The sequence below is a fragment of the Dermacentor albipictus genome, unplaced genomic scaffold (genome assembly GCF_038994185.2).
Source record: "Dermacentor albipictus isolate Rhodes 1998 colony unplaced genomic scaffold, USDA_Dalb.pri_finalv2 scaffold_13, whole genome shotgun sequence".
NCBI lineage: Eukaryota > Metazoa > Arthropoda > Arachnida > Ixodida > Ixodidae > Dermacentor > Dermacentor albipictus.
In genome coordinates, this window is record NW_027225567.1 from 7,957,441 (window position 1) to 7,969,930 (window position 12,490).

The window sequence follows — 12,490 nt, forward strand, 5'->3', positions numbered from 1 at the left end:
CATTTTTCGCCCGATTACCTCAGTTCTTAAACACTTGAGGACGGATTGCAATATACTTCAGAGCAGCTTCTCTGTCTTCGCGTACAAAGGCGGAGCAATTAAGGAATGCTGAAAGACACCTTTGTCCTGCCTCTCCCTGATGAATGCCTCGCAGCACGCCTCCTCGCACGTACCAGAGCATTTCGACGTGAATGGAATACAAATGAAAAATAGACGGTCGATGCCACACGCAAGCTGGATTTAATAGTCATGACGCGCAAAAACTGTGTCTATCGGAGCCATAGCTCGGCGCGCACAGGGCAAGCTGCTAATTCCCGACGCAAGCTTTGCGACAGGCCGCGAGTGAAGCGAACTGGTTGGACCCGATGAGGCAGCGGCGCGATTGCAGCGTGCGCCGGGACGCGTTGACGCAGCGAGCGCCACCGCGCGCCTGCATGTCGGCAAAATAAGGGTGCCTCAGCTGGCGAGGCGAGCACGCCTCAGCTGGAGGCGTCTCGTCGCACACTGCCTCCGTGCGGAGCAGGCAGCGCAGGCGACACTCTTCGAAGCTACGGAACACGCCCCGGCTGCCCATGCGCAAGCAGGTGCCCTGCGGGAAGCTCCAGGCAACGCAGTTCTTGCCGTCGAAGTACCACGGCACGTCGAGCACGTCTTGCCTGCGTAATACGAAAGTGGGTGGGAGAGGCAGGAGTGAGGCGCATGTAATAGGAGTAGTAGTGCTTTATTAAGACAGAAAAATGGACATGCCGACTAAAGTACTTGCTTTAGTGCAAATACTTACGCATACATAAAAGTACGTGTATACAATACGTACATTAGGAGTGCAAGGCACATATATGGTACCTGATGATCTCTCGCAGGAATATCATAACAATTTAAAGAACTTTTTGTATCGCTTTGCTTTACTGCGGTAACAATCATGCGGACACTCGAGGCGCGTAGAGAGAGAGAGAGAGAGAGAGGAAAGGGGAAAGGCAGGGAGGTTAACCAGAGAAAAAAAATCCGGTTGGCTACCCTACGCTGGGGAGAGAGGGGAGGGCGAGGTAAAGTGGAAACAAAGTAGAGATAAGGAAAGGAAGGAGCATAGACACACAATCACAATCGGTCACTGTCACCGAACACTGTCATCGCACAGCACACTGACACTTGTAGCACTATCAACATCTGTTCAGGCTACAGTCGCCTGTCCAGTTCTGCCGCCCTCAAGAACCGCAACAGTGCCCTCGTCGCCCTCTGCTGCGATGGCTTATGATGGCGGTATCTGAAAATGAGTTCCTCTGTGAGAGGTCTTTGGTCAAAGCGCGCTATCGCGGTTGCAAGTGATTGTCTCTGTAAAGTATATCGAGAACAGTCACAAAGAAGGTGTTGCAAAGTCTCCTCGGTACCACAATCCTCACACGAGGCGTCGTCGGCCCATTCAATACGGTAAGCGAAATACTTGGTGACAGCCACCCCTAGCCATAGTCGACAAAGCAGGGTAGCTTCGCGACGACAGAGCCCAGCTGGAATACAAAGGCGTAGGGAGGAGTCAAGATGGTGGAGTCGGTAGTTGGGAAAACTTCCAGCGTTCCACAAGGATAACGCGATGTGACGGCTGATCATTCGAAGTTTTCGAGCGGCATCTGTCCTTGATAACGGTATCGGCTCCTCTTCGTCCCCTTGAAGAGCCGACCGAGCAGCGTTATCAGCGTGTTCGTTCCCTATGACTCCGCAGTGACTTGGAAGCCACTGAAATGTCAAGTGGTGTCCTTTCTCAGTTAAGGTATGAATGAGTTCTCTAATCTCAAATACTAGCTGTTCGTGTGGTCCGCGCCGCAGGGCCGATAGCAAAGATTGCAGTGCAGCCTTAGAGTCACTGAATATTGACCACCTTCGAGGTTGTTCGTGGTTGACGAGACGAAGTGCAGCGCGAAGGGCTGCAAGTTCCGCGGCCATCGTTGTCGTTGGGTGACATGTCTTGAAACTGATGGTGATGGCTTTCGCTGGGAAGACCACGGCTCCAGAGGAACACTGGAGAGTTGCCGATCCATCAGTATAAATATGTACGTGTTCGGCGTACCTCTCGTGCAAAAGAAGCAGAGTTAGTTGTTTAAGAGCTGGTGATGACAGCTCCGATTTTTTCCTGATTCCTGGTACGGTGAGGTGCACTGCGGGTCGAGCCAAACACCATGGAGGAATCGATGGCTTAGTTGCGAGGGTGTAGCCTGATGGGAGGCAGGTGTAATACTCTGAAATCGTAGTACAAAAAGCTGCCTGCGGCCTTTCTGATGGTAGTGTTGCCAGATGGTGGGAACAGGCACGGGCAACGTGCCTTATGTGCACTCTCAACACTTCTACCGCAATGTGTGTTTGTATAGGCGCGTAGGTATCGACAGTGCCTACCCGGCCCGCGCGGGGCGAACCTTGTCTTCAAAGAGGCGACAGACGCGTAGTGCTTGTGGCTGCAAATGTGTCGAAGGTCAAGTTCTGCTCAATCGGCTCTTTAGCTGACCTAAAGGTGGCGTTCTGCCTTCCGCTGCCAGCATGAGCATTGTGCGCGCAAACGCTATCGTGCCTACTGTGCAGCTGTGTACACCGTGGTGCATACACTGGCCTGAGCAGAACGGACAGTAAACTTCAATAAAAGCAGTAATCCATGCGGCGCCTGCAAAGCCGCTGACGGTGCTCCTCATTGCGCCAGTGTTCTGAGACGCCAGGTAGCATCAGGGCTCCGTTACTTCCGTGCAGTAGTATATGCCTTCCCCGTGTAATGGTATAACACCCTCCGAGAAGTTTCCGCGCAGCGGTGAACCTCGCTATCGTTGTCAGTGCTTGGTGTTTCATGTGAAACCCCTATTTTTTTTTTTAGAGCGCAGCTCTTAGGTGCCTGTTCGTGTGTTGAGCGTTGGCGTCCCTCGGCGTCCTCGTTGTAACGGAGCGAACGAGCGCAGCGAAGGACAAAAGAGTAAAAGCAGAGCGCAGCGGATGGTGAGAGACGACGATAGGGAAGAGAGCGCCAGAAGGAAAGCGGAGTAGGAGGGCACGGCGAAAGGCTGAGATGAAAAGCGTAGTGCCGCTCAAGACGCACGCGGCGGCGACGACCACTACGAGATGGCACCAGAGTAGTGCACCGCTGTCCGTTCACTAATGACTATGCGCTACACCGATATCATGCATGGAAACAAAGTGCTGCATAAGCAGAAATCTCTCTACGGTGTATGCTATGAAAACGCCCGCGCGTCGCAGACGCGCTGCCTCTCGCGATCTCCCTATTAGCGAGGCAGTCGCGCCCCACTGAACTCCGTTTGCAACGAGTCGGAAGAGATATTGTCCGCGCCAGCCGCCCTACTCATAGCCTTCCCTTCCTAATATATAAGCCGTGTTCCTGTATAATCATCATATAAAGTATTGAAAAACATACTTCTGCCACGAGTAGAGCTTAGGGAGTATCATAATTGCCGTCTAATTTTTTTTCGGCACCGGGCCGATGCCTGCAGGTCATAAAGTTCCAGTGTGGGCGATCCATCGAGTTGCGATGGACGTTGAGCACCCGACTACTCAGATGAAAGGCCAGCTTGCATGGTCTCCTACGTGGCGTTGGGTCAACTGATTATCCGCTTCCTAACTATGAAATTACCCTCAGCGTTACCGAAATCAAGTAACATAAAAAAGCGAGAAAGGTCATTTGTTAAACGACGGCAGAATTTGCAAATATGCTGTCGTGCCTAAACACTAGAAATTTCCTACCGCTTTGTTTCTTGACACCATAGGCTGTTGCCGTACGCTCCTGCAACGTCACTAAGTAGCCTTACATCCGAGCACGAATGTAATCAGATACCTGAAATCGGCGATGGTACTTCCCTGCAGTATATGGTGCTTACAAGCCAAAGAGGTTGTGACAATATGCTTCAGACTATTCACAGCCTGCGTCGAACACAAAATATAATCAAACGGCAACGGAAAGAGATGTGGTTGCTATTTCTCAAGGCTGCCTGCTACGGCGCCATAATATTATAGTGTAGCGGAATTTGCAAAGATAATTCATGAATTCCTCCTCCTGTGTGCTGATTTCAGTGATACAATAAGTACTAAATTTACGTCATGTTATATTTAACTCTAACTTAAATCAAAGCCATATGATTCACTGAAGTCTGCGTCCGCGAGAACCATATAACCTGTAACGTTAAAACAGAGAATAACCATGAATCCTATCATCAGCTAGCGTCGGCTATTCATGGGCAGATTTAACAAAGCCGTTTAGGAAGACGTTAGCGCGTTCCTTCTAGCGCGCTCTAGAGCGCCCACTTTCGTGGCTAGCTATCACGGAGCACTTGACGATCCCCAAAATACAACAGTGAATTGTAAGTCCTCCTCCACGTCGTGACGAGAAGTGCTTATCTAATAGCCACACAACTTGCCCCGTTTTTCATTATGGCAAAACGCCACAATTACAAGGTATATGAGAGAAATCCGTATTTAGAGCATTTATAACGTTACCAAGCTGCAGAGGGGACATGAGAAGCGCATATAGTATGAAGCAGGAAACTTTGGATTATTTTTGAGATGCTGCGATTGTTCAGCGGGCACCCAAATCATGGCGTACGAGCACGTTTTTGCATTGTGGCCTCGTGGGGACTCGGCCGCCGTCGCCACGAATACAACCCTCGACGTCGTGTTCAGCGCCGTAGCGTTAGAGTCACTGAGCGGCCACGCAGATGTTACGAGCTAAGATGGTATATGGAGAGTAGTCGTTCTCCACACGCGCGTATCATTTTATTTTCAGAGTCGCCCTATATTTGTGAAGGCTATTCGCAAAATCCACAAGTGCAGCCACGAACATTTTTACACAAAGAAATGTCCGAGTGCAATGTGTGGGATCACAGTCCCCTGCGTCACTATATGTCCCGCGTGGGCATTTCGAATTTAGGAATCGCATATAGCTGAGTGCTGGCGAAGATCACGAAGCGCTATATGTTGCGGAGGCGGAATAGCCAAACGGAACGAAACGTCCGGTACATCTAGCTGGGTATTTTCGGTGCATGGACACCGAGAGCATCTAAGAGCGCGAGCTTCAAGCACGCATGGTTTCTGTACGAATGCGCATCCTTTCGCGAATACCAAAATGACAGAGGCGTTCAGCTAGATATTGCAGAAATAGATCCTGCATTTTCGTAGCCGCACGCCAGGCAACGAAACGGTTGCTTTCGCACCTTCCGTCATTGTTTTCTCTCCCAATGCGTTCGAAATTTAAAATATCGAAGCACATGGAAAATGACTAATTTTGGTGCCTTCTAGTGGCAGGAACAGAACATCTGAGAAGAAAGCATTGCATTCGTCTGAATATCATCGGAGCTGCGTATACAGATACCGCTCGGCCCCAACCCCCTTTCTTTTTCTATGCAGCTCGCCTTCCAAATCACAAAATATATGGCCAAGATACACTTCATAAATGCGCCTTGAGAGTATGTAGTGCAGAAGGATAAGCATATCCCTTCGAAACAAGATATTTTGTGACTGGGCAATTTCGACTTGCAGAGAAGTGCGATTACGCTGACGCAAGTTGGCATGCTCTACTCGGCAACTGCAATGTTATTGTTGGGCAGATTCGCCCTTTATCTGCCACACGGTCATATACACGGTGTTCTTACTTACTTGTCTGATCACGGATATGTCAAAAATTTAGGCTTTAGTTTCTCTTTAATGCTGATGGAGCTGTGCCACGCGGTTGCGGATATCTGGGGCCATATACTCCCAAAGCTTTTCGTTCGTAAGGACTGTTCGTCAGTAGCCGCTTCCCTTCGCTAATTGTGATGGCTGTAATGACTTGCCGGCGCCAAGTCTTACGAACAAACCGTACTCGGGTGCAAACTGCTCTGTAAATGCGGACCCTGATGTCCAGTATTTCTCGTCCTCAGCCTCCAGTGTTCGCTGTCAAAGATGATGTTCTTTCGGGTATGATTACTGAATTCTGTGGCTTCAGATGCCAAAGCAACGCAAGCTTTAACAGCTTGGATTTTTACATACTTTCTTACACCAAACGAAATACGTGAGAGCACACCACAGTATGCGTCTACTCGGTGAGACACTCACACCAAACCAGCAGAAAGAGGCAAGAATGGTAGGGCCACATACGACGCATGAGAAAGAGGAATGTGATAGCATTATCGCAATTACTCACCCACTCCTTTGACTGCACTGTCTTCATGATCGGTTCGCATTGCAAGGGCGCTATAACGTAAAGCTATTACAAACTTTTCTGTTCCAAGGGCCCCATAACGTAAAACTATTCCAATGTGTTTTTGTTCCAATCTCCTCACGTCAAATTTGCGTAACCTCCGACGCAAGCATCAGGCGGTGTCCCGCAGCATTGCCTCAACAGCCCAATGAAGCGCTCTCTTAGTTTATAGGAGGTCACTTTGATTTCAAAAGGAATAACATCGCGTACATTCAGCGGTTTTTCGTTTGTAATTGGTTGCCAGGAGGCGAGGAGCACGTTCAAGTAAAGAGGGTTCCTACAGGGCCGAGCCAGCGCATTGAAAATAGATAACAGGATGAAGAGGATGGTGTTGGCGTTTGCGATTGGTCCGCCTTTACTTACTTAGGTTGCGGTGTATTAAAACTTCCTTCTGGGCGTGTTGGTGTATACTTGATTTGAAAATTAAAACGGCGCTAACACATGCAACCACAAAACAAGCACGAGACACAAGCGCTGACTTTCAACTAAATTTTATTGATGGAAGACAGACACCTTTATAAGGCGAAGGACAGATTGTCACGCTCCCTACCACTTCACCTCTGCCCTTCGCTTCATATAAGGTGTCTGTCCTCCATCAATAAAATTTAGTTAGCCGTTAGCGTTTGTGTCTCGTGCTTGTTCTTTTGTGGTTGCGTTTGTTAGCGCCGTTATAATTTTCAATTCTAGCTAGCGGTGGCTGGTCGAAAAACGTGATGGCGTGCAACGGAAGCTTAAGAATGCCGCTAAAACGGATACTCAGCAAGGAAGAGTTGGCAAAGCGAGGTCGTAACCGTGCTGAAAGTGCTCGAAAACTTTACACGACATGCAAAAAGATGCATTATAGGCAAATAAACCCATGCTCTCCGGCAGTTGCAAGTAGCCAGTGCCTGAGTGATAGGCGGCAGCCATATTTATTCCTTAAGGAACGAGGCGGCCTGCCGCTATTCAGAAAAAAAAGTTGGTTTTGTTCGGCCTATTAATGCATCTTTAATGCTTACATGTCACATTGACGTGATGAGTTTTCTCGGTTTCATGACGTCGCGTGAAAGGCCGGTGAATTGGTGCAGCCCGAAAACTTTTGAGCAATAGCCCAGGGCTAATGGCAAAAAGGCGTCGAATCAGTGAAATGACCATTTCTCATTAATTCGGTCCAATCATGCATAACCAGTGTGTGCACGTCGTATCAGATGGGGAGCTATCGCGGTTTTCTTGACGTCGCGTTACAGACAGGCCAAATCTTCATCCAGGTATATAATTTCAATGCGCTGGCTCTGCCCTATCGAATCCCTCTTGAGCGTGCGTCTCGCCTCCTGGCCACCAATTACGAACGGATAACCGCTGAATGTAGGAAGTGTTATTTATTTCGAACGCAAATAGATATGACCTCCTGTAACCAAAGAGAGCGTTTGGTTGTGCTGTAGAGGCAATGCTGCGCGTCGCCACCCGATACTTGTGCCGGAGGTTACGCAAATTTGACGTCAGGAGTGCGGAATAAAAACATATTGGAATAGCCTTGCGTTATAGGGCCCCGAATCACACTTTGGCCCCTGCGCGGACACTTATAGTGCACTACTGTCGTGATTTTCTGACCAAGCCACCACGTGCAAGGACTGTGGCATCAGCTCTGTCTAGTCGGCGAGACAGCCAGCCTACGACGACACGCCGTAACACGGAGAATGCGCATAGAGAACTTGGCTCCTAAAAGCTTGAGGAACGCACACAATGAAAGCGTGGTACTCGCAATGAACCGCTACTCACTGGGCGCAGGGAAAGAACAGCGTACTTTCGTAGCAGCGGTCCGACATGCGGCGGCCGTTGGCACAGCTGGCGAGGCAGCTCTCAAAGCTGGCAAACCGGTTGGAGCCGCGGTTGCACACGTGCACGGTGTCCGCGGCCGCCGGGACGCAGGCTCGCCGTTCGGCACTGTAGTAGAACTCCGGCCTGGGCCGCACACAGTGCGTGTACACGTGGCGTCTGCAAGAATCGTCGGTGGAGGCCTGCGATCCACAAACGTATAGCGTGTAAATATCAGCGCCATGCCTACAATGTATCTGCGTATATCGTACAGCTCAAGACACTTATACGGGAAGTCGCCGGCCTGTACTTGTAGTGGAAGGCGCAGTTCAATTTCCTTCTTGCTGTAGAGAGAAACAGCCGCATCGGGAATCGTCACCCATTGGGCATGTATACGTGCCGTCACTGTACCCGGCAATTCTGGACATTTATTTGACTGCTCCAAAAACAAGTGCTCACACAGCGAGTGCCACTGTCATAAAGCTACACCATAAAGAAATTCGATATGCCAAATACCATGGTGATGTAGGTTCCTGCCAGCGGCCAATCGGCTTACGCACGCATGTAGGATCAGCGGAATAAGCTATGCCTTAATACAAAACGTTTGTTTTGCGTTGTAGCCGAATCACTCGGTCGCCGCTACGTATCGGCACTTGTGCTTATAAATACAGCGGTAGCTTTGCGTCATACGTGATACCGTATACCAAGATGCCTTGTAAGGCGTAACGTCCTTTGCGCAAGCGCTTCTTGTACTACAGGGGACTACCGTGCTACCGTGGCGTTAGCCGCCGCTACCGCCGGTGTACCGTGATCGCCTATAACGACAAGACAGCGCCCAGACCGCACCGCTCGATCTGAATGCACCCTTGCTGCTTGATCGTGGTCACAGCCAGAAATAATAAAATCAGCCATCGCTTACTTTTTATCTCGCTGTTAGAACAGAAATATTAGCGATACTTTATCGCTATCATTATAATCAGTTCTTTGTATTGACGATACTAGGCGCAGAAAGACCGAACCGAGCCGGCAAAATGCTTTGATTCCCTTTTAACAGAAGGCGCGATAACACTAGCTCGTGATGCGACTGCGCTAGCTGGTGTTGGTGACGCAGAACAATCGGTAAACTTAAATCTTGGCTGCATAATTAGTTTAATTCTATGCCTGCTCCAGGTTGCCGATGGTAGTATTCCAAAACGTTCAACTCTTGGTATGTCCACCGCGGTTCCGCGGAGGGGCGCCGCATGCCCATATAATGTCTCTGCTATCACGGTAATGGGTTACGTGTAACGCAAATCTAGAACGCACCAATATCGTATTTTTTCAAACTGCAACTCTGGAAAGTGCTGTATGTGCTTTGTTTACACGGTGAATTTAGCACATGGAAGCTGAACGTACAGGCATGCAGCCATTTGTAATGTACAGCTGGTAAACATTTTTTTCTTTTTTCTTTTATTTCTTTTTGCAAATTTTGTTGTTTTGTTGTTTATAATTTGACGGTTTCTATAGTCTTCTATATTACGGAGTGGTCTCTTTAGGTTTTTTGGAAGTATTGAAAATCGTCTGTGGCACATGGCGTAATTGTTGTCCGTGAGCTCGATTAGCCGGAGAAGCGGACATTACTAGCACGGGAAAGCGAAACATATATGCCACTAATTAACAACAGTCCCTAATTACCTTCCTAATCGCTTTACGGTACATACAGTATTCAGGAATTGCAGCCGGTGAGATAGCAAGGCGTATCCATTTCAATCACCGCTTCAGGATGACACCAGTTTCGAAATACTTCCCAAAATGTGGTTCGAAATACATGGCCGTTCCAGTTGCTTTTGTGCTTGAATGCATGAAAGAGCATTTAGTTAAAAATACAGCGGAGCGACAGTATCCAAATTGCTATCTTCAAACTGTATAAGCGCACAAAGACGAGAACGGAGAGAGAAGACGCGAGGAGGCGTTGTCTCACAACTGAAACATTTTGTTGAACATGATAAAGATTTTAACTTTGTTCATAATTAGACTTTCTTTAATTTATAACGTTGCCATCGCAAGGTAGTTTCAAGCCGTGATTCTTGACACGCATGCGTAACCCTCCTGCTCCATTTTTGCGCGCATATAATTGTTTCCTTTCAATAATTTTTTTTCAGTTTTGAGTAAGCGCACGTCGTCCTGTCTTCCCTTTTCATTCGCATCTTTGTGCGCTTTTACAGTTTCAAGACGCAAGTAAGCCAACTAGCCTAGTTGAACATACTGTTACAGACCCAACCGGTGTCATTCTGGAAATTATTTCCAAGTGGATAATCCTTGTAAATGCACCGGCTACAACTCGTAAATTGCAACATCTGTTCTAAGGTAATTAGTGAAGAATTTTATTAGGAAATTGTCCTTAATTAGTTGAATATCTATTTCGATTTTTCCAGTAAGAGTAACATCCGCCTCTCTCCGACTAAAGGACTAGAATTATGTTATCTGCGACCGGCGATGTTTGAAAATTCCGCAAATCTCAGAAATGATCACCCCGCTATTATTTGCTTTAGGATACATATTGCAATTTACTGCTACTCTTTTAGTAACAGAAATTCTGCAGCAAAGAAAAAATAAACTAAGAGAATCAACGCTGCCCTCATACTATGCGGCTAGACGCGTAATGTTTCTTGGGAAGTGTCTTCTTAGTTCCCTGTATAGGTAGCAAGGAGAGAACCCTGCCGTTTTACGTGCTCTAGGTCTGCCTTCTTGTTCATTCTAACTAGAAGCGCTTCTCGAGTTGGAGAGTTCTGAACATAATACAGAAATGTGATCATGCCAATCAGTTTGTCGGCGAAATAAAGTAGAAAAAAAAAGAAAATATATTTTTCCCTCGACGCTTAGTTAACAAAATGTAAATGCGGCTAATCCAGAGTTAGAAATGCAGTTACGAACTTCTCACAAGAAGGCCTAGTAAAATGAACTATACTTAACCAAATTTCCATGAGATGCTTTTGTAGCAGCGCAAAGAGCATTAATACTTCCATTAAAGGTCCCTTCTTATTTGGTCCGAACAGATTGCTTTTTAAATTGCCTGGATAATACAGCGCCATCGGGCCTGTTAACGTGCGTAGCCTAACGAGGCCCGTATCATTTGAACTGCAAATCGCAATGTCCTGATGGCTAACTATACGGGAATTCACCTGTTAAGTGTACAATTATTCACTTTAGGGTGCAAGTAGGCATTGCGAAGCCGAGCAGTGAGTGAAGCCCTCTCTGCTGAGCCTGAATCCCGAGAATGTACATAACTGCCTAAAATATATTCGTCCCTATGATGTGCTACGAAGTACAGTGGCGCTACAATTACCTGTTTCCCAAGTGCCTTATTCCACCATTTCTAGACAATCCTAACTCGAACGCCAAAGCAAATTTAGCACATTTCCTGAGTTGATATCTGGAATCTGCTGCTTCTCCTTGCAACATGTGCCCCAAAGTAAAAAAAAAATATGAAATGATACTTATTGAACGTCTTGATTAACTACCAGGAGATTAGAATTTCTAAAGCACGCATTTCCGCCGTTTTTAAAAATTCACTGGGAAAGGTATATGCTACAGATAGCTTTAAAAAGAAACGAACTTTAAAACTCACAAAGGAAGACCAGTGGTTCCTACACCACACATTAGTAGCGCACCGGTGCTCTTCCCGTCTTTTATGACAGCGTTGGTGCCTCGCTTCGTGCCAGTACTACACAATGAGCCCTGCGCACTGCTTAGTTTGAAACAACTGCAAGGATAAGTGAACATGGAGAGGGCAAACTTACACCTCTCGGCTGTGCGTGGTGTCCGACCCGAGTACTGGCCACTGTGGCAGCAAGTGTCGTCTCGGGGCTCGTCTTCGCAGTCGTCAGCTGTGGCTGTGATGCTCCTCCGTGTGGCGCGCTGCCCGCGACTTGGACCCGCGCGCGAGTGCGTATCGTCGTTTTCCTGTTCCCGCGTTCGTCCATGTCCGGATGTGCAACACCCAGCGGGATGAGGCGCTCGCCCACTGTGTTCGGTGCCACTTCCAGCCGCCGCTCCAGGGCGTCGTCCCCAACGTCCGGGGTGATGTCGTGCGGCGACAGTGAGCTGTGGACGACGAGAAGACCGATGCCCAAGAGGAGTGCCGCGAAAGCGACGCCGAGGACAAAGCTCAGGCACTCGGGACTGCTGGGCTTCGCGGGCTCCGTCGCAGCTTCGGGCTCCAGCGACTGCTCGGAAACGGCCCCGGCGCTGCCTTCGTAATAGCAACCAGGATAGGTGCGGTCCGGGGCTGCTGCCGGCCACGGGCCCTCGGCCAGGAAGTGCGTATCGCGTGGCAGTCCGGCCCACGTCGGCGAAGGTCTCCATCCGCTGTGAACAGGCTGCGTTGGCGGACGGACGACGCCAGAACGCTCGGCTGCTTGGCTGCACCACTCTGGTTCCTCTTGGAAGGGCTGCATTCTCGACAAATAAAAACGGGGTCAGCCAGGGGCGGTTACAAACCGG

At 48.6% G+C, this 12,490-nt stretch overlaps 1 protein-coding gene across 1 annotated transcript; it reads right to left on the reverse strand.

Moving 5' to 3' along the window:
* Positions 1-222: 222 nt before the first annotated feature.
* On the reverse strand, positions 223-12,490 carry LOC135915895 (uncharacterized). The gene is made up of 3 exons (XM_065449087.1): positions 11,788-12,490; positions 7,973-8,211; positions 223-656 (listed from the first exon to the last, which is right to left on the reverse strand). Exons 1-3 carry the CDS (start codon positions 12,442-12,444, stop codon positions 308-310), a joined length of 1,245 nt encoding a protein of 414 aa, XP_065305159.1. The 5' UTR covers positions 12,445-12,490; the 3' UTR covers positions 223-307.

Excerpts from the sequence above, each read along its gene's own strand:
- LOC135915895 (XM_065449087.1), bottom strand. The coding sequence starts at position 12,444 with ATGCAGCCCTTCCAAGAGGAACCAGAGTGGTGCAGCCAAGCAGCCGAG. Across the intron at positions 8,212-11,787 it reads ACCACGCACAGCCGAGAGGT|GCCTCCACCGACGATTCTTG; the intron begins GTAAGTTTGCCC and ends TGTGGATCGCAG. Across the intron at positions 657-7,972 it reads CTGTTCTTTCCCTGCGCCCA|GCAAGACGTGCTCGACGTGC; the intron begins GTGAGTAGCGGT and ends CGTATTACGCAG.